We start from the raw sequence: 16,370 nt of genomic DNA, 5'->3' as shown, positions 1-16,370 counted from the left end.
CCATGGTCAGGGGTGTGCGGTTACGGAACAACGTCCACGCTTGATGTTGGCAGTGAGTCCCTTTAACGTGGGCCTTATCGCGAAGGAAAGGGGGCAAAAAGGAAACGGGAACGCACGCACTCCCGAATTATGTAATTCCGTAACCGTTCGATTCTCTTTCTTCGATTACACGAACCTCCGAAGATTGGGAGGATCCCGATGCCTGTCGTTTCTTGCCCGAAACTAAGCGGGCGGTCGTCGCTTCCTTCACGATGGAGGGGTGTTGGACGCAGGGCCGTAGTCTTTGCACGCGTAAAGTTGGCCTAATTTTCTTTCTCGCTTGCAAACGTTTCCGTGTACGATATAATAGAATCATTAATTGTATTTTCGTTGATTTCTCAAAAGTCACATTTTATTCGAGCAGTACGTGAAATACCAACTATTCTATAGTCGGGCATGAAATATTTTTATTGGTAGGAAACATAAAAATCATACACTTTTATTGTATTTTTACAAGAATGTACAAGTATGGGATACAACAGATTTTGTATGTTTTTAATACTTACAAGATTAAAATACAGTCGAGCGACACTTGTAATAAGTAAAATTAATTATAGAAATAAAATTACTTACATTAGAGAAACATATGTTAATGTAATTATATTTTGCTTATACAAAGTTGATTTGAAAAATTTATTCGGCGAATACTTGGGTTCCTTGAAACAGAGGTCCGTACCTGAGATAGGTCGTCAAGAAGGGAGCCCGGTGTTTTCTTCGTAACGTATTTATTTGAACCCTACGCAGCTACAAAAGGATCGTACTCTATGCAGGGCGTAAGGGATGTATAAGCTCCCTTCTTACTTCTATGTACATGTGGTCATCCCCACTTTCGTATTTAAGACATTATCCCAAGTTAACTTCCAAGGGCGCGTCAAAGAATGAAATCAAACGTCGATCTGGACCCAAACGACTATATGTCTACGATCACGAAAACTTCGGGACGTTCCGATTGCGGACGATCGTGTATTTGCATTGCCGAATACGTAATGGCTTTCACCTCGGCATTTTGCGTATGCTTGCCAATCATAAATTCCTCCCCTATCGCCATCGCGTTGATCTTGAAGTTCTCGCGGTCGAAGTTAGTAATCTTGACTTTCTGACAACACAAAGCGTCACGTTTCTTACGAGAGGTCAAAACTATCAAAAAATCAACATATACGTATGATAGGTGGAACGTGCTTCATTGCGAACTTTAGCTTTTCATCGGAATAAAATGAATCGAACTTGGTGCAAAACGCACGTTTTGCGTAACTAGTATTAGTCAAAGAAATGTTGTACTCGGAAAGAAATCGTACGTGTGACGGTTTATTAAATGCTCGTAAATTTGAATGTACCTTTGCAACGATAAATGGGTCGGCGCTAAACATGAACAACAATTCGTCAAGAAAATGGAAAAGCAGGCTTTCCATGTCGTGTCCCTCGGCGTCGATGTTGTGCACTTGTGTCATTTGAACCCACTCCAAATCCGTCATGTATCCAAACATGGCCACGGCACATTGTTCGAAAGCTTCCTCCAAAGTATCGCCCCACGCGTGTAACCTACGATGCATAGCGATTATTAAAATATACATATATGTATTTTTGAAATCTTTCCAACGATTTATTCAGATTTACGTTTCCTTCGCGTTAATAAAAATAAGAATGACTCGTCGTCTGACTTTTCGCTTGAGGTTATTTACGCGGTAACCTCCAAAACGTATAGGTCACTGACGCAAAGGATTTGCGAACTTGGTACTCACTGAACATCGGCCGTGTGATCCAGATCTAAAAAGGGACGTTTACACTTTGTTAGCTTCTTCTACTTTCTATAATTGTGCTTAAAATATTGAAAATCAAGCTAGTTAGATTTACACGTGCAGCAAAATGGAGGCCGGTACGGTGGCGTGCCGGCTACTGATTTTAGTATTCTAGATCGATTCGAGTATTCTTTCCGCGAATGCAACGCGTTATTGTACGTTTAATACGATACCGATACTCACATTCGTATTTAACAGGAGGTAACGCAAAATCTTCTTCGGTCAGAGCGTCCATGACTGCGCACAGCTGATTGCACGTACGAGAATAAACGATCAGCTGATTCTCTGACAGGTTTAATCAATGGTGGGCCGGTTCTGCGTGCGCCAAGTTTTACTACGTAGATGGCGTTACGTAGAAGGACGCTTCGTAACTTGAATACCGACCGAGAAGAGTCGGTAAACGTGAATTTTATACATATAAAATTATCAAATAGAATAATTATTATTAATGCGTTTTTTTAGAATATAGTAGCTAATAAAAACTCAACTGAAATTAAAAATCGATAAGTGCTTTGGCGATTACTGAGTTTCAACCGATCAATTGATAACTTTTGCAATTTATATGCAATAATAAAATGATACAATTTGTTGAGATAAAAAAAAAAGAGTAAAACGAGAAATTTAATTTATTCGAACAGCTCCAGTTGAAACTGCTGTAACAGTCATTGGACTTGCTCGCTCCCTACCGAATGCGGGTCACTGGAGTGTTTACAAATCCCTATGCAATAGTATACGCCAACGAACACAGATTTCGAACTTGTGTCATTTGCGTGCATTAGTTTCCATGATAGCAACAATCACCGTTCAGTGAGCGGTGGACCGCATAAGCAGCCTATAAATGCTAATCGGGAGACCTACATAGTTTTCTTCTGAACGAGCACGAGATGCAAACCACTTATCTTTCAAAAAAAGCGGAAAGCCAGCGAGAGAACAGGAGACTTGTTATGCTTAAACATTTTATATAAACCTCATCGTCGACAAGGCTTATTATTACGAAACATTTTCGACGTGTCTGCTTCGCTACCAGTTTATTAACTGTACGAATACATGGTAGCTGTTTTTTGCTACCTGGAACAAATAAACAATCGATCACAGGTCTATTTGCATCCACCAATCTTCCAACGCCTTCCCGTTTGAAAAGAAATAACGAACAAACGAAAGAAATCATCGTTATTCGGATCCAGTAAGATCTACTCGATGGATTCGTGCACACTCGTAGCAGCAACCGTCGAGCTGGAGTTCTTTGTTTGTGTCAACGATTAACTGTGTCGATCGACTAAACGAGTGAGAGTCAGACTGATCAAGAATGCATGTAGTACAGTTTCGTTGTCCGTTTTTCTTTGTCAGCCGCGTCTTGATGAAAACTAGTTTCTCATATCGATGCGATGTGATCCAAGGGCGTCCACTTGGACGCTTGTAATCTCTGTTACATAAAACTGCGTAGACGGTACCGTAGGGGATTCGTTCGGGACACATACCAGACCTGGTCTCGTCATCTGTTTACAGTATCGTTTTCAACGCTAACGTTCGTCATGGATATCTTCAAGGTCACAAGGTCACGGATGCCTACTTTTACTCATAACGAGCGATACGCAAGCGGTCAGAAAGTCGCAAGTGTCTTCCGATTGTGGTTTTCTCTTTGGTCGGCTGCTTTCCATCTTTTTTCGATTATCCTCCGCTCCAGATTCCACAAATTGAAACAACCTTAAGTGCGGTATAAAAAATTATAATTTTTCCAGAGAACGAAGCAATGCGAACAACTATGAGAACAACTCGCTAAGTCATTCTGTTTATGTTGTTATCTCTAAACTTGATCCATGTATGCAAATGTATACTAGGATGTAATTTCGCGTCAGGTATCGTCGGTGAATAATTAAATGCGAGGGAAGCCGAGAGGCGTACCATTAAAAATTCTGTATTGTAGGTTATTAAACTCGCATTGTACCAAAACTGCAATCACGGAAAGACACAAGTAGACATAGGCAAATATGAAAACCATAACTTTGTTTGGATTGCGAAACGATACCTCTAGAGATGAAGTTTCCGATGAGGTTTCTTTATCGGAACAAATGAGATGCTCGTTTTGAAGGTAAAGCCATCGTGGATGTCTCTGAATTCTCATCGAATGGCACGGACAGCCCCAGTTCTCGGAGGTGGGTCGCGGGGAACGAGCTGCAGTGGGAAAAATAATGTTACAAAAGCAGTAGAAGGTAAACAAGCGTGGAAATTATTCCGATAGTGGTTCTGCGAACACCTAGACGAGCGGGCACAGGGAGGTAGCAGCGCGAAACCCCGCGATGACGATAGAGCGACGTAGAAGCGAGCGCACCAAGCCCGGGATGCCGATGCAGTGACAGAAAAGTCGAGCCGAGTTACATCTATGTACCATGCTACTAACAAAAGAAGAGCGCGTAAAGCGTTCCCCGGAATTCAACTCCCGACCGAGTTTTAGCCTAATGCCACCTGGTGCGGCCTGCTGATTCTCGCCTCTCACGTGTTGGCGCGCATTAATGACATGCAATTTTGCAACGTAGCTTTGCCCGAAGTCCTTGGCGCTGGAAACTATATAAACGGACCGCTTATAATTGGCGAGGCTAGCTGGAAGATTTTTAACCGAGCAGGATGTCGTGCCGTGCTGTACCTGTGATCTGTGTTGCGCTCTGTGGTGTTGCCCTCGTCCTAGGGGATTACCAGCTTCGTAAGTTCCAAAAGGTCGACCTTTACCCTCTTGCTCCATCGGCATCGTTCGGTCGCGATCGTCGGGGTTGCAATTTAACCTTCGAGTCGTTGGACGCATCTCGCCCCTTGAAACTATCTCCTTTCGAGATACTTTAATTTTTATACAAGTTAAGCTTTTTTCGCCACGCACATTATTTTTTATTTTTTTTATTTTTATTTCATTATCAATTTATCAGAAAGTACAAGGAAAAAAGTTTTTTAAAAATATGCCCATTTTCTGGGACAAAAATCAGCTTTGTATGTTGTTATATTTAGTCAGCCAGTGCGCTTTGTTTTTATCGCTACCAAATCTGACAATCAAGTTTACAACATTTTTGCTGGAATATTCGATAATATAGGACATTCCTATCGGGTCTGGATTCAGAGGTACATCGGTGATGTATCGACGAAAGTTTGTTGTTTCGCGGTAATTGGTAGACCGTTGAAAGGATCAAGAGTTTCCGTTATCAGTGGTCGCGAACTAGCGAGTTAGAAAGTTAGCGTGGGACGCGCAGTGTGGAGGTAGCTTGAATTTTAGCGAAATCTATTAATCGACGCTAGCTGGATCCTTTCGATATTCTCGTCAACAACGGGATACATTTTTCCATTGTTGCGAGTGGTTCTGCCGGCTTTCTTTCAGAATAAATTTTACTATGCTCGATAGGCAGCGTGACGTTAGGTAATCCGTGCACGTTTTCTTTTTTCCTCAGCTGCGAGCGTGAAAACATGCAAGAAGGACTCCGATGATTTTTCGTCGTGCTTGAGACTCGCCATTCAGGAATCATGGCCCGCGTTTGTACAAGGTATCGTTTATCGTACAAATATTTTATCCTGCTGTTTTTTTTTTTTTTTTTTTTTTATTCTCATCGAGTGGAAATAATAGTTTGAATTTATCTAAACAGGAATGCCCGACTTCGACTTACCAGCTTTAGATCCTTATTATACCGATGTTTATACCAATGAATACGAAAGTGGTCAACTGCGTGGAAAATTGAGCGCCAGCGATGTCCGAACGTACGGTCTTGCCAAAGCTCGTTTTCTGTCCGTGAAACCAGAAATGTCGGACGATTTCTTCCGATTGGAAATTGATGTCGAAATGCCAAAGATTTTCATCGACGGCGAATACAAAGCGGAAGGATCCTTGGGCGCCTTCAAACTCGGCGGAAAAGGTACATCGTTTTAGCATAACGTTTAAACGTTAATCGTCGATGTGTAGATCGATACGAACCGAGCCACGTACAATTTAAACCATTCAACAGGATTCTTCAACATCAGCATGGAGGATGTCAGGTGCACATGGGATATCTCAGGACACGTAGTCGACGATAGATGGGTTATCGAACACTTTCAATTAGTACCTGTGATTGGAGGCTTGAAAGTCTGGTTCAGCGACTTGTTCAATGGAAACGATGAAATGAGTAAGTACATCGAATTACTACATCGCTATCTAATTATGTATGAAACACGGGATGATAATTATTTATCACCGATGGTCTGGAATGTTGTACACAGTAGGATAGAATGTGACACGAGCAGGAAGAATAATTTACTATGTATGGCATTTTGAGTTGTCGCAAAGATTCATTAGTCGAACTACGTCACTTTGACATCCCATTGTTGCGTAATAGCCGTCGCGTCGCCACGAATGCATGGAAACTCGAGTTTCAGGGGAACGCATGATTAGCATGCAATTTGGACATTCTCCTCTGTTATTTGTTCGTGTTTATACTTTTGCCTTCGTAACATCAATCATCCCCCCGATCGTAATACCGTCGACCTATTACGCGATCTCTTACTTAAGACGATACCAATCTTCGATTTTCTTCACAACTTTCATAGGCATACTTCAACATACAAATAACGAAAATAATATTTATAGATCGTGCCGCCATGCTTTTCGTTAACGAGTATTGGCCAGTGGTGTACCGTGGCATGCTGCCAAAGATGATGAAAACTTGGGACGTGTATCTCACCGAAACAACCAATCGTTTCTTCTCGAAGATACCTTTTTCGTCGGTTTTTCCCTGAAACACGCTAAATCAATGGTAAATAATTAGAAGCGAATCGAAGAGAGAACGGAAAGATGTTCGATTGTTTTTGGACAAGTTAAAACATTTGGAGCGAAGCTATGGTTATGAATAAGTACGATTCGATGGATATGTTAATGTTCTATAGCGTAAACAATATTAGTGACACTTGAAAGTATCTTTGCATTTAAATCGTGTGGTCGTCGAGCACACTGCAATGACAAGCGCTAGCTGCAAGACAGCACTTGCATGTATCGTCAACTATGATTGTTATTGGATGGAATGTCAGCGATGTAAATAAACCAAATACCAAATATCAATTTGTTCCAATGATTTTCTGTTACGATTGACTCATGAAATAAAAAATGCAAAGTTCACGTTACAAATATATACATATATTTACTTTTTCTACAAGTAATTCCAATCATTGTTGTAGATTTCACTAAAATTATACTTCGCAGAGATACCAATTGTTTTTTGGGTACATGTACTACTCGTGCGATATGAAGTATTTCTTGTGGCGCGTAGAACGTGTAGTTCTTTTGTAATATAAGTGGCAGCTAGATTTGATGCGAGGAATACTGTATGTATAGTGTTTGGTTTCATGACGACTGTGTCGATTACGATGATCCGTTTGGTATCTGTTTTAAACGTAGCAATGAAATATAATAAGCACATATATGTACATGGATAAACACATAAATATTGATATTTACGTTTATTTCATACTATTTTTCCAATGGAATACAATCAAATTCATCCTACCTATATTCTCCGCATATGTGCCACATACACCACTACATGTTACCACGTTTCTTTTCGCAATTATTGTTGCGTGTTTGCAAATAAAAATCCATCTTATTAAACTATATACATACATATTCCGGACATAATAGTCGTTTATAATATATAAACAAACGTGTTGTACTACTACTATTTTCTTTTATTTTGGAGAGTAAACTTAACTATGCCCACATTACCCCGATATCCCAGACAACCCAAATTATAAATCATTCGTGCGATACACCTCTACTTACAACGTAGATTGTCCTAATTCTAACCGCTTTTTTTTGTTTTATGTAGCTTGCTAGCTTATGCTCGTTTGTTAGAAGAGTCGACGATACCAGCGGCCACGGTAACAACAAAATATCAATGAGAAGGTACGTTCAAGGTAGCAGGAATACTTCGACGGGCACGTGACGTAACAATTGATTGACAATGCCAGCAAACAGTACGGACAGTTTCTTTTTTAACTGTGGTTCCATCACCTTTAGCACTTCCTGTCCGTTCTCTCTCAGGAACAGGTTGGTTGCTTCGGCTGTAAGAATATTTATTATAATTATATATATTTTAACGTTCAATTTTTTGTTTACGACAGAAGTTGACATGGATACTTACTCAGTATACGATTATTGTTGAAGAATTTACGGACTCTCATTTGTACGTGTTTCACATCCAGAACGACATCGAGATTTTCAACGTTAAGATACGTCTTTCCATCTCTCGCATTTGTGGAAACGGTACCCTTGACCAGAGCTTTGACGTCGTCGAAACGAGCGTGAAACGTTCCGTTACCACTGGCTGGTAGAATGATTAATACTCCTGCACTGACATATTGAAAAGAAGCGAATAATGGTATCAGTCACATAACGTTTACTCTACATAATATATTACTTAATATAAACTTATAGTCATGATTCGTTCTGTACGTTAGGTATGTCAAAGAACGATCGACAAAACGAGACATTTAATTTGCCGAGATGGCCAAAGAAAGCTAGCACAATTGTAAACGGACAAATGATGGAAGCAAACCTAGAATAATGCGCGTCCAAGATAAGGGCTGGCATTCGTACAATAGCTTCGAAGGGTGAGCCGAGTTTAATGTCCTCAACGGTGTAGTTGCTCGCTCCCTTTACGAACAATTCGCGTAGCTGTACCTTATAACCGTTTGTACCACCTGTCAGAGACAGAGTCAGCTCGCCCATCTGTTAGGACAAGTCGCATGGGGTAATACATGAAGTAACCGATGTGAAAGAAATCGATATTGAAATGTTCTGAATTCTCGAGTAGAGGTAATTGATACATTTTATTATTATTCTAAGAAGGTAAAAGAAGCTTACACGAAACGGCTCAACCGAGGGCAGCTCGATTTCCGGTATTCCGACTCTTAGATATGGTCTCAGATGGTGGAGGGCATCGATCAGACAAGCTTTCAACTTTGGATCGCTCCTCGAACACTGCTTCACGTATTCCGCTGAAATCACAAAATATACATATAGTATCGGTACGATTACTAGTCAAATAAAGTAGTTGATCTATTGTTCTAATAAAGTGTCATTAAAAAAATGCAATTGTATATCGGATATATCGATGTGAGGTAAGCGGAAACCGCGCGCTACTCGCACGAAAAGCTAGTTGCCAAGCAGCTCGTTACTCTAACTACACATTGTGAAATCCTAATGAAATTTCTTAGGGTCACTTGCACGACCTCCTTACCGGGTGCAGCACGTTTATGTAACATTCGCACAATTTTCAACCGGCGAAAATTCGCTGCGAGTATACGCAATACCTGGCTGCATCGATACACCCAACTTTCAACCCCAACAATCGCAACGAAACACCACCCACCGATAAACAACTAAACCAGATTTCCCCCCCTTCCAAAAAAAAGTTTCCTTTCCGTGTAATCCATTATGATAATATCCTCATTTTATAAGACTTTCACTCGAAAATTTTTTACAAACTTGATTCGGAGAGACCTGTGTCTACCAGGAAGCGATCGCGTAAGCCATTGATACTTAATCGTTGCGTCGCGACATAACACTAGTTTCGACGAATTTCTATTTTTTCTCGTTTTTAACACTGGCGATAAATAAACAAATGTAATTTCACTTCGTTTTTCAAAAAATAAGCGTCAAGGCCTGCGCGGCTATTAGATGTCTTCCTAAAAAAACGTTATGCAATAGAGGTGAAGTCGGTCTGCGCGATATTGGACATTTCCCGATGCAACCATACATTTTAATGCTGCTGAACAATTGTTCGGAAAATATTCTCGTTACTCTGATTCGTAAACATTGTTCGATATCAAAAGAAAAAGTACGCTGGCGAAGGATCGATAAAGTTTAAACCGGCCAGGAGTTTAGAAAAATGAACAATCACTGACATAAGCGGTCCTCCGATTAAAAAATTAAAGTAACTCACGGTTCGAATCGACGGAGAGAGTAGTCGAACCGCCCGCAACGAGGAGTAGGAGACAGAGCGCCGATCCGATCATCGTGGTCGTAGTTAATTGACCTGATTCAGAGATCGAAGTGGACCTGCGACCGTTTCCAAGACTTTTACCAAGGATCCGTGGTACCCTACTGGCCAGATCCACCTGGACTCCGAGTGCGATCCTCGTCTAGACTCGACGGACACCGACACTTTCGACGAGCGTGCTTCAAATCGCTGGTCCCCGGCTAAACGGCACCGCTAGACCAAGACTGACTATGCAAGAGGGCATTGACAGATGCCGGATCGTAACTGCACGCGGATACTTTCACTGCTGCAACGTGCACCTGCGCCTTCTTCGTCAGTGACGATAGACGAGTCCCTCTTAGGCCATGTTAGACCCGTCGAAAGTACCCTAGATACTCTTCGATCTTTTCTAATCTCGCCGCTATCCGCAGCAAACTGGAAAGCTGCTCCTGGAATGCCTCTCGCGCCTCTTGGCTCTGTGCGAAACTATTTTTATCCAGGCCTCTTTGTATTGACTTTTCATTTATTTCTGGAACCTACCGAACGATGTCGATGAATTTGCTGCAAAAAATAATTCTAGTATAATTAGAAAACTTGGATAATCTAATCACTACAAGCATACCGCATACATTTTCTTCGATATCACGGAAGAAGAGGGAATACCCGGAGTAAATTTTGTCCTCGAGTACGTTTCAAAGATTAGAACACTAGATGAAAATCAAGAATTTATGCGTTACTTCGCCGCAGAAAAAGGTTTAACTTTCTAAAAGTATCTAGACTGATCCCAAGTATCGGAGAACGCAATTTTTATCTTAACGAGAATAACGTGCCTTTTACGAACGCTTTAAATTGCGACGAAGGGGAATGAGTAAAGATAAAAAAAAAAACAACGATAAATCATGTAGAACGGTCGAAGCTTTTAAAAACGACGCGATGTCGCAACGTTGAACTCTATGTACGTTGCAAATGACTAGGAATTGATAGGATGCGATGATTGAGTAATTGCTATAGTGTGACACTTTTAGAAATTCCTTGCTGGGTAATTTCTATTAGTCGGTAGTTGAAGTTGGAACATTGTGCAATGTAATTTTCGGTAGACTGAGCACGTGGTATGTGTAAAATTGCAAAGATGCTACTGTGCCAACTATACAGGATATTTTACATTTTAACGAAATGTTTATTCATCCACCTTTATTTATCGATACTTTTATTTTTGGTATTTAACGAATTCCTATTAAACGTATTACCTCTGTTGTTAACAATTGTCGACCTTCAGTTTTATTAAAAAGTTTTTTTGCATCGTATGAATATTCTTTGGCGTTGCAACAATACCTCAACCGTCTCTGCACCACTGCAAACCTGGTTGCCTTCGAAAAGGTGCCGTCAGACTCCGAACTTTAGAGTTGTGTGTCGAAGAATGACAACGAATTTTATATTTTATCTAATAATGCGTTACGATAAATATTATATAAATACAAAAATAATCCTTGAAAATTGTATAATAGAAGAACGAGCCTCTGTCATACTTTGTCTATCCCGTCTACTGCCCACGTAACACCTTTGATGAGGAAATGCCGATACCAAACGAGTCGAAGTAATTCTCAGGAATCGTCAATTCATGGAATCGTATTGTCGTCGTACATCCTGATCGCTCTTTCAAACCAATTATTTTCCATCGTAGTTAATTTTTAATGACTTTCGCTGGCCTTCAACCACGGGTTAATGTACGCGTTTTGAAATGCTCCATTAGGATGTAAGCGAAGAATCACGCTCATTCCATTTAAAGAAAAAAGTTGACCTTCGTACCTCCATATCTTCATCTACAAAAAACTATTGACATCAGCAGATGGTCCTGATGGGGCTCAAACAAGATTCGTATAATGCATTTTTTCTATCGCCAGAAGTAAACAAGTTGTTCAAGGCGATAATCGTTAAATATGCAGGATTTAGAAAAATAGAGGATTTCTCAAGTATTTAAAAAGTTCTCGGTCGATTCTTGAGTCACTCCATTAACCTGTGTCTTTTTCTATCAAAATGATGTATCGTCATAAAAATGAATGACTATAATAAGTAGCTGTGTAAACGATTTACCTGTTTTTTTTTTTTAAATCGTATGCGGTCTTTCGGTCGACAGACAACCGAATATAACGTCAGTTTAGCAACTAGAGCAACTTCTGCCTACAAACCGATCTGGCTGGCCTGTTTTATCCAGGTGCAATCTATTGTTCGTCGAATACGACCAATAGGAAGTACCGCTATCCTTCTTCCTGTTCTTTTTTTGGGCAACTCAATGTCTTGAGAGCGAAATGGAAGAAAACCAGTTTCGAAATTCGGCAATACGTATAAATGTGTTTATGCATGCGTGTTGATCTCTGATTTAATTGATATCTCGAGAAAGGTCTATCAGAAAAAAATGAAATTAAGTTCGATGATTCCATATACGGGCACCGATGACATTGAATTTTGTTGAGCAGCGTATATCTCCACAGCTCTTCGAACACAGAGGATTCGTCTCCCCCTGAATGACGCGACGGTCACCTTACCGTACACGCGATCTCTGTGTTCACCCAAGGGCAACGAAAATCCTGTGAGTCCTTTCATTCGCCTAAGGAGCCGAGGTTAAAGCTTCAGGAAGCAGGAAACGCGACTTGTTCGAGCGACAGAAAAATCAGTCTGCAAAAAGGCCGTGAAAATAACCTGTCGCGTAAAATCTCGATCTCGTTTCACTTCGCGGGGTTCTTGCGGGCAACCGAGTCGTGGACAGGTGTTCTCCCTGCGTGTTCCTTCGTGAAATTATGTAAGGTCGTCCAAAAATTCTGGCACAGAAACGCGACGGTGGTAACCCTTCTCTCAGATGCATGATCGAGAGTGAAAGCGTAAGCATCGCTCGCGTGTTCACTTCTTGCTGGAATTACACCGCGTACTCCGAAACAAGGCGCGCGATTGTTGTTAGATTGTGACATTGTCGATCGTCCTGGACAGAGATGCGATCACCATTCGGTATCTACGTGGTTCTCTTCCTCCTGGTTGCATCCTCGATCGCTGAATTCGGTAAGAGAACTAGTTGCTATCGCACAGAGTGGCCCGCTATCGTCGTGGCAGTACGGCACGGTTATCGCCGCGAAACGGGTGTGTAAAAGGACCTCGGAATGCCAATTGCAAGCATTGTCCATTAAACGTATTTAACCGTTTCAGTCGACGGCGACGTTAAAAAAGATTTTGCGCGGCAGAGATCGTGCTAGTGACACGTGCTTTTTCAGGAATCCGCGGATAATTCGTGTCCAGTGGTTTTGTTTATTGTGTTACGCAAAGGCAATTTTCAATTCAATTTGATCAATATAGAAGGTATTCCCGTATTTCGTTGAAAGTTTCTCGAAAGTCTTTGGTGCCAAAGCATAACTGTACGAAACAAGCGTGTTGCGTGAAGGACGTAATAGGGTGCGGATTATGCAAGCAGAAAATTCTCAAGGAGAATCAGACCATTGTAAGGAACCTGGAAGACTCGGTTGGACGCCTGATTCAATGTAAATTTGGTTCTCTACTTGATTGGTTGTTTTTTCTCAAAGCCTCTTCCTACTTGTCTCTAGCATTGATTTAAAATGATTTGTAATCTTGTTCTGAAATGCGTGAAAGGAACGCGATAACCATGTAGGAAAAATGGTTATATTTTTTTCTTTTTCTATAATACTAATTTAGCAATACACTGGATTTAAAGTAACATAATATCTCAGTTAGCGTGACTATCGCATTCCATTTTCAACGGTGTCCCAGATTGCAATTGACGCAATCGTTAAAACGTTAAATGGTAACATGCCTTATGGAGCGTTCCTAATCTGTTTCTTCTTTCTTGAGAAAATATTTTAGATGTGTTAATATCATCTTTGTACCCCTGTTCTTTCAATTTCAAGCAAGATGGTTCCACTAATTTAATTCAAGCGCGTCAAATGTACAGTCCCAGTGACGAAACAACACTTTCTACAGAAACAATTATCGCAATAATTTAGTCTGCTGAAATTACGTATTCTTACCGTGACAAAATCAACCAACGAAGAAACCGGTTTATCCCAGACGAAAGAGTCGAAAAACTTTCTTCTGTTTCAGAGGATCACTTCGAAGATTGCCATCCAAATGTACCAGGGTTCGACGCGTGTCTCCGAGAAGCGTTGAATGCCATTCGACCTTATTTCAAAACTGGACTCGCCAAGTACAACGTCGCTCCGTTCGATCCATTCTTCGCTAGGGAAGTGTCGGTGACACGAGGAATGCCAAATTTTGGCTTTACTTTAACGCTGAGGAACGTCACCGAAACTGGATGGACCGCGAGCAAAGTGACAAAATTCGTCAGTGATTTGCCACACTACAAGGTACAGTTATATATACAAGGATTCCGTATTCAAAGAGTTCGATGAAGTTGTTCGAGAAGTTTTGATTCTCAAGCAGGAGTTGATTGCCTTGAGGAGAACGGGGTGAAAGGAATTTAAAATTTGGTACTCGTATGCAGGTAAAGTCCAAGTACTTTATTAAGTAGGAATAAAATAAATTGTCGGGCCGAGGTCACCGTCTTCGTACCATTCGTACCATTTCATGATAGACCCCGTGACTCTTTGTACTTTGATTTCAGGTTGTTTACACTCAGAGTTTCCCAGAGAAATTTCTGGCAGGCTCTTACGAATTCAATGGGTCCATATTTGGATCGTCCATGCGCAACAAAGGAAAATTTACATTGGCCCTGTGTAAGCGATGCCGAATAGATGGTTTGCGAACACCATGTGACTGGAGACATAGAAACTAACGACTTTTATTTCAGATGATCTGATTCAGACGACTACTGTGACCAAACGACCAGGACAGAAGATCCAAGTGAGCGTCGACGTGCAAACTATCAGAGATTTGAAACTTCACATCACGAACCTGCTCTACGGCCGGCAAATACTCGAAGACATTCTCGATAAAATAATAAACGGTGCCTGGCAACCGGGATTCGTAATGACCAGGCGTCTAATCAACGATCTGGTCTCCACCGCGTTCACAGAAATATTTGGGACCGCTTTTCGTAATTTCCCTTTCGATAAAATCATCAAATCGAAACCTAGCGCACGATAACAGAATTTCGCGACCAGATATTTTCTGCTTTAATAACGATTTTTGATTTTCTGTAAGCGAAACGATAATATCATCGTTGGTTATAGAATTACCAGCCTTTCTCGTCATAGAAAAATTCCATTCGTGCATTAATTAGCAATCGTTATCGTAAGCTGCGATCTTCGTTTCTTCTCCGCGAAAAATACGTGTAAGGTGTCTCTGAATAAGCGATGCATGCAATATCTAAATGTCACGAGATACGAGGAAACTTGAAAAATAGCCATTCGCAACGCAGTATCTGGCAGTGTCGAGGAAAACAGTTTTTCCTGAATTTTTTACGATCGTGCCAAAGCCTCTTGGCGTTCTTTGAATAGAGACGGTTTATCGAAATTCGCGAAGAGATCGAGCGATCGAACCAGTCAGCAACGAAGATGTCTGTCGGTCTGTTGCGAAATCGATCGATCGTTTTATAGGTGGTTTTCGTTTCCTAGTAGCCTTTACCATTAAGCAACCGTTTCATGGCTCTGTCGTCTTAGGGGCATCCTATATGACGAAGCCAGGAGAGAAGAAGAGGTTTTGCCCTTCTGTTAAGATAGCTGTTTACCTTGAGAAGTGGTCGGTCTCTGAACTCACATTCTCATGGTGTGCGAGCATGGTGTATCATCATTCGTGCATCGATTCTCGAGTCGAGTGGAATCTATAGATCATTCATAACGATTTCTGCGTAGAAACGAAGATGTACAATAACATATGGGAACAATTTCGCAAGTCGTTTGGGTTACTCACTTTCTGTTCAGTATTTTAATTTTAAGTCTGGCAGAACTCTATCAAATAAGCTAATAGCAAAGTATTACACCAAATGTAATCGACTCGAGGTTTGTGGATTCGTCGCACGTGCAATGTGCGCACAACACGCTGTCAACGAAAGCATTACCGTTCCATTTTTTATAATGATCGAACGCGGCCAGAATCGATCGTGGTAACGACAAGTTACGATGTTCGTTAACGGTGCTTAACATTCCTCGCTAAGTCTGCCGACTTTTGTGACGTCCACGCTCTGACGTGTGCTTACTTTCGATCTACCTGTCGCAAATTTTTATGGTCGATTATCGAACACTACGAGGCGCGGGAGTGCTTCATTTTGAGTCATAGTCTGTCGACAAGACACAAGTATTTTTCTCCAATTATGGGTGACTGCTGCGAGGGGACTCTTGTACACCTTTTCGTTCAACGTTACAGTAATCCTTCAACTTATCGAAAGTTCTAGTTATTCCTTTTTTTTTGTGACTATTATGTATCGAGCATCAATAAATGACCGTAGTATCGAGACACTTTTTTTATTTAATTTTTATTACAAAAATGACTGTACTTATCTCTCTTTCTCTTTGAAATGTCAGAAAAGGATATCAGAAAAGAAATGTTATGTATGATTCTGGCTGGATGACTGGAATTTACGGCCGGATGCGTGCAC

At 41.0% G+C, this 16,370-nt stretch overlaps 4 protein-coding genes across 7 annotated transcripts; 2 read left to right on the top strand and 2 right to left on the bottom strand.

Moving 5' to 3' along the window:
- Nucleotides 1-613: 613 nt before the first annotated feature.
- On the bottom strand, nucleotides 614-2,155 carry LOC128873187 (protein archease-like). 2 transcript variants are annotated; one of them, XM_054116560.1, is made up of 4 exons: nucleotides 2,019-2,155; nucleotides 1,779-1,803; nucleotides 1,374-1,578; nucleotides 614-1,135 (listed from the first exon to the last, which is right to left on the bottom strand). In XM_054116560.1, exons 1-4 carry the CDS (start codon nucleotides 2,068-2,070, stop codon nucleotides 950-952), a joined length of 468 nt encoding a protein of 155 aa, XP_053972535.1. In that variant the 5' UTR covers nucleotides 2,071-2,155; the 3' UTR covers nucleotides 614-949. The 2 variants fall into 2 exon arrangements, with proteins under 2 accessions (XP_053972535.1, XP_053972536.1); XM_054116561.1 differs by lacking the exon at nucleotides 1,779-1,803 and having other exon boundaries at nucleotides 2,019-2,130.
- Nucleotides 2,156-4,372: 2,217 nt separating this feature from the next.
- On the top strand, nucleotides 4,373-6,896 carry LOC128873183 (uncharacterized). The gene is made up of 5 exons (XM_054116553.1): nucleotides 4,373-4,533; nucleotides 5,264-5,356; nucleotides 5,456-5,722; nucleotides 5,813-5,971; nucleotides 6,433-6,896. The coding sequence occupies exons 1-5, from the start codon at nucleotides 4,458-4,460 to the stop codon at nucleotides 6,579-6,581; spliced, it is 744 nt and encodes a 247-aa protein (XP_053972528.1). The 5' UTR covers nucleotides 4,373-4,457; the 3' UTR covers nucleotides 6,582-6,896.
- A 387-nt stretch (nucleotides 6,897-7,283) lies between these two features.
- On the bottom strand, nucleotides 7,284-10,610 carry LOC128873184 (circadian clock-controlled protein daywake). 3 transcript variants are annotated; one of them, XM_054116556.1, is made up of 6 exons: nucleotides 10,440-10,610; nucleotides 9,782-10,353; nucleotides 8,701-8,834; nucleotides 8,393-8,565; nucleotides 7,979-8,187; nucleotides 7,284-7,898 (listed from the first exon to the last, which is right to left on the bottom strand). In XM_054116556.1, the coding sequence occupies exons 2-6, from the start codon at nucleotides 9,852-9,854 to the stop codon at nucleotides 7,747-7,749; spliced, it is 741 nt and encodes a 246-aa protein (XP_053972531.1). In that variant the 5' UTR covers nucleotides 9,855-10,353; nucleotides 10,440-10,610; the 3' UTR covers nucleotides 7,284-7,746. The 3 variants fall into 3 exon arrangements, with proteins under 3 accessions (XP_053972531.1, XP_053972529.1, XP_053972532.1); XM_054116554.1 differs by having other exon boundaries at nucleotides 9,782-10,378; nucleotides 10,447-10,610; XM_054116557.1 differs by having other exon boundaries at nucleotides 10,447-10,610.
- A 1,910-nt stretch (nucleotides 10,611-12,520) lies between these two features.
- On the top strand, nucleotides 12,521-16,228 carry LOC128873185 (uncharacterized). Its single transcript, XM_054116558.1, has 4 exons — nucleotides 12,521-12,868; nucleotides 13,919-14,181; nucleotides 14,439-14,550; nucleotides 14,625-16,228. Exons 1-4 carry the CDS (start codon nucleotides 12,802-12,804, stop codon nucleotides 14,918-14,920), a joined length of 738 nt encoding a protein of 245 aa, XP_053972533.1. The 5' UTR covers nucleotides 12,521-12,801; the 3' UTR covers nucleotides 14,921-16,228.
- Nucleotides 16,229-16,370: the final 142 nt, after the last annotated feature.

The sequence above is a fragment of the Hylaeus volcanicus genome, chromosome 3, assembly GCF_026283585.1.
Source record: "Hylaeus volcanicus isolate JK05 chromosome 3, UHH_iyHylVolc1.0_haploid, whole genome shotgun sequence".
Classification (NCBI taxonomy): domain Eukaryota; kingdom Metazoa; phylum Arthropoda; class Insecta; order Hymenoptera; family Colletidae; genus Hylaeus; species Hylaeus volcanicus.
Note: the sequence above shows the minus strand (reverse complement) of the source record. Positions and strands in the feature narration are given on the sequence as shown.

Coding starts and splice junctions, on each gene's coding strand:
- LOC128873184 (XM_054116556.1), bottom strand. CDS start 9,854: ATGATCGGATCGGCGCTCTGTCTCCTACTCCTCGTTGCGGGCGGTTCG. Junction 8,566..8,700: donor CCTCGGTTGAGCCGTTTCGT/GTAAGCTTCTTT, acceptor TTGTCCTAACAG/ATGGGCGAGCTGACTCTGTC. Junction 8,188..8,392: donor TTGGACGCGCATTATTCTAG/GTTTGCTTCCAT, acceptor TCAATATGTCAG/TGCAGGAGTATTAATCATTC.
- LOC128873183 (XM_054116553.1), top strand. CDS start 4,458: ATGTCGTGCCGTGCTGTACCTGTGATCTGTGTTGCGCTCTGTGGTGTT. Junction 4,534..5,263: donor CCTAGGGGATTACCAGCTTC/GTAAGTTCCAAA, acceptor TTTTTTCCTCAG/CTGCGAGCGTGAAAACATGC. Junction 5,357..5,455: donor ATGGCCCGCGTTTGTACAAG/GTATCGTTTATC, acceptor TTATCTAAACAG/GAATGCCCGACTTCGACTTA.
- LOC128873187 (XM_054116560.1), bottom strand. CDS start 2,070: ATGGACGCTCTGACCGAAGAAGATTTTGCGTTACCTCCTGTTAAATAC. Junction 1,579..1,778: donor GATCACACGGCCGATGTTCA/GTGAGTACCAAG, acceptor TATGCATCGTAG/GTTACACGCGTGGGGCGATA. Junction 1,136..1,373: donor ACCCATTTATCGTTGCAAAG/GTACATTCAAAT, acceptor TTGTGTTGTCAG/AAAGTCAAGATTACTAACTT.
- LOC128873185 (XM_054116558.1), top strand. CDS start 12,802: ATGCGATCACCATTCGGTATCTACGTGGTTCTCTTCCTCCTGGTTGCA. Junction 12,869..13,918: donor ATCCTCGATCGCTGAATTCG/GTAAGAGAACTA, acceptor CTTCTGTTTCAG/AGGATCACTTCGAAGATTGC. Junction 14,551..14,624: donor AAAATTTACATTGGCCCTGT/GTAAGCGATGCC, acceptor CTTTTATTTCAG/ATGATCTGATTCAGACGACT.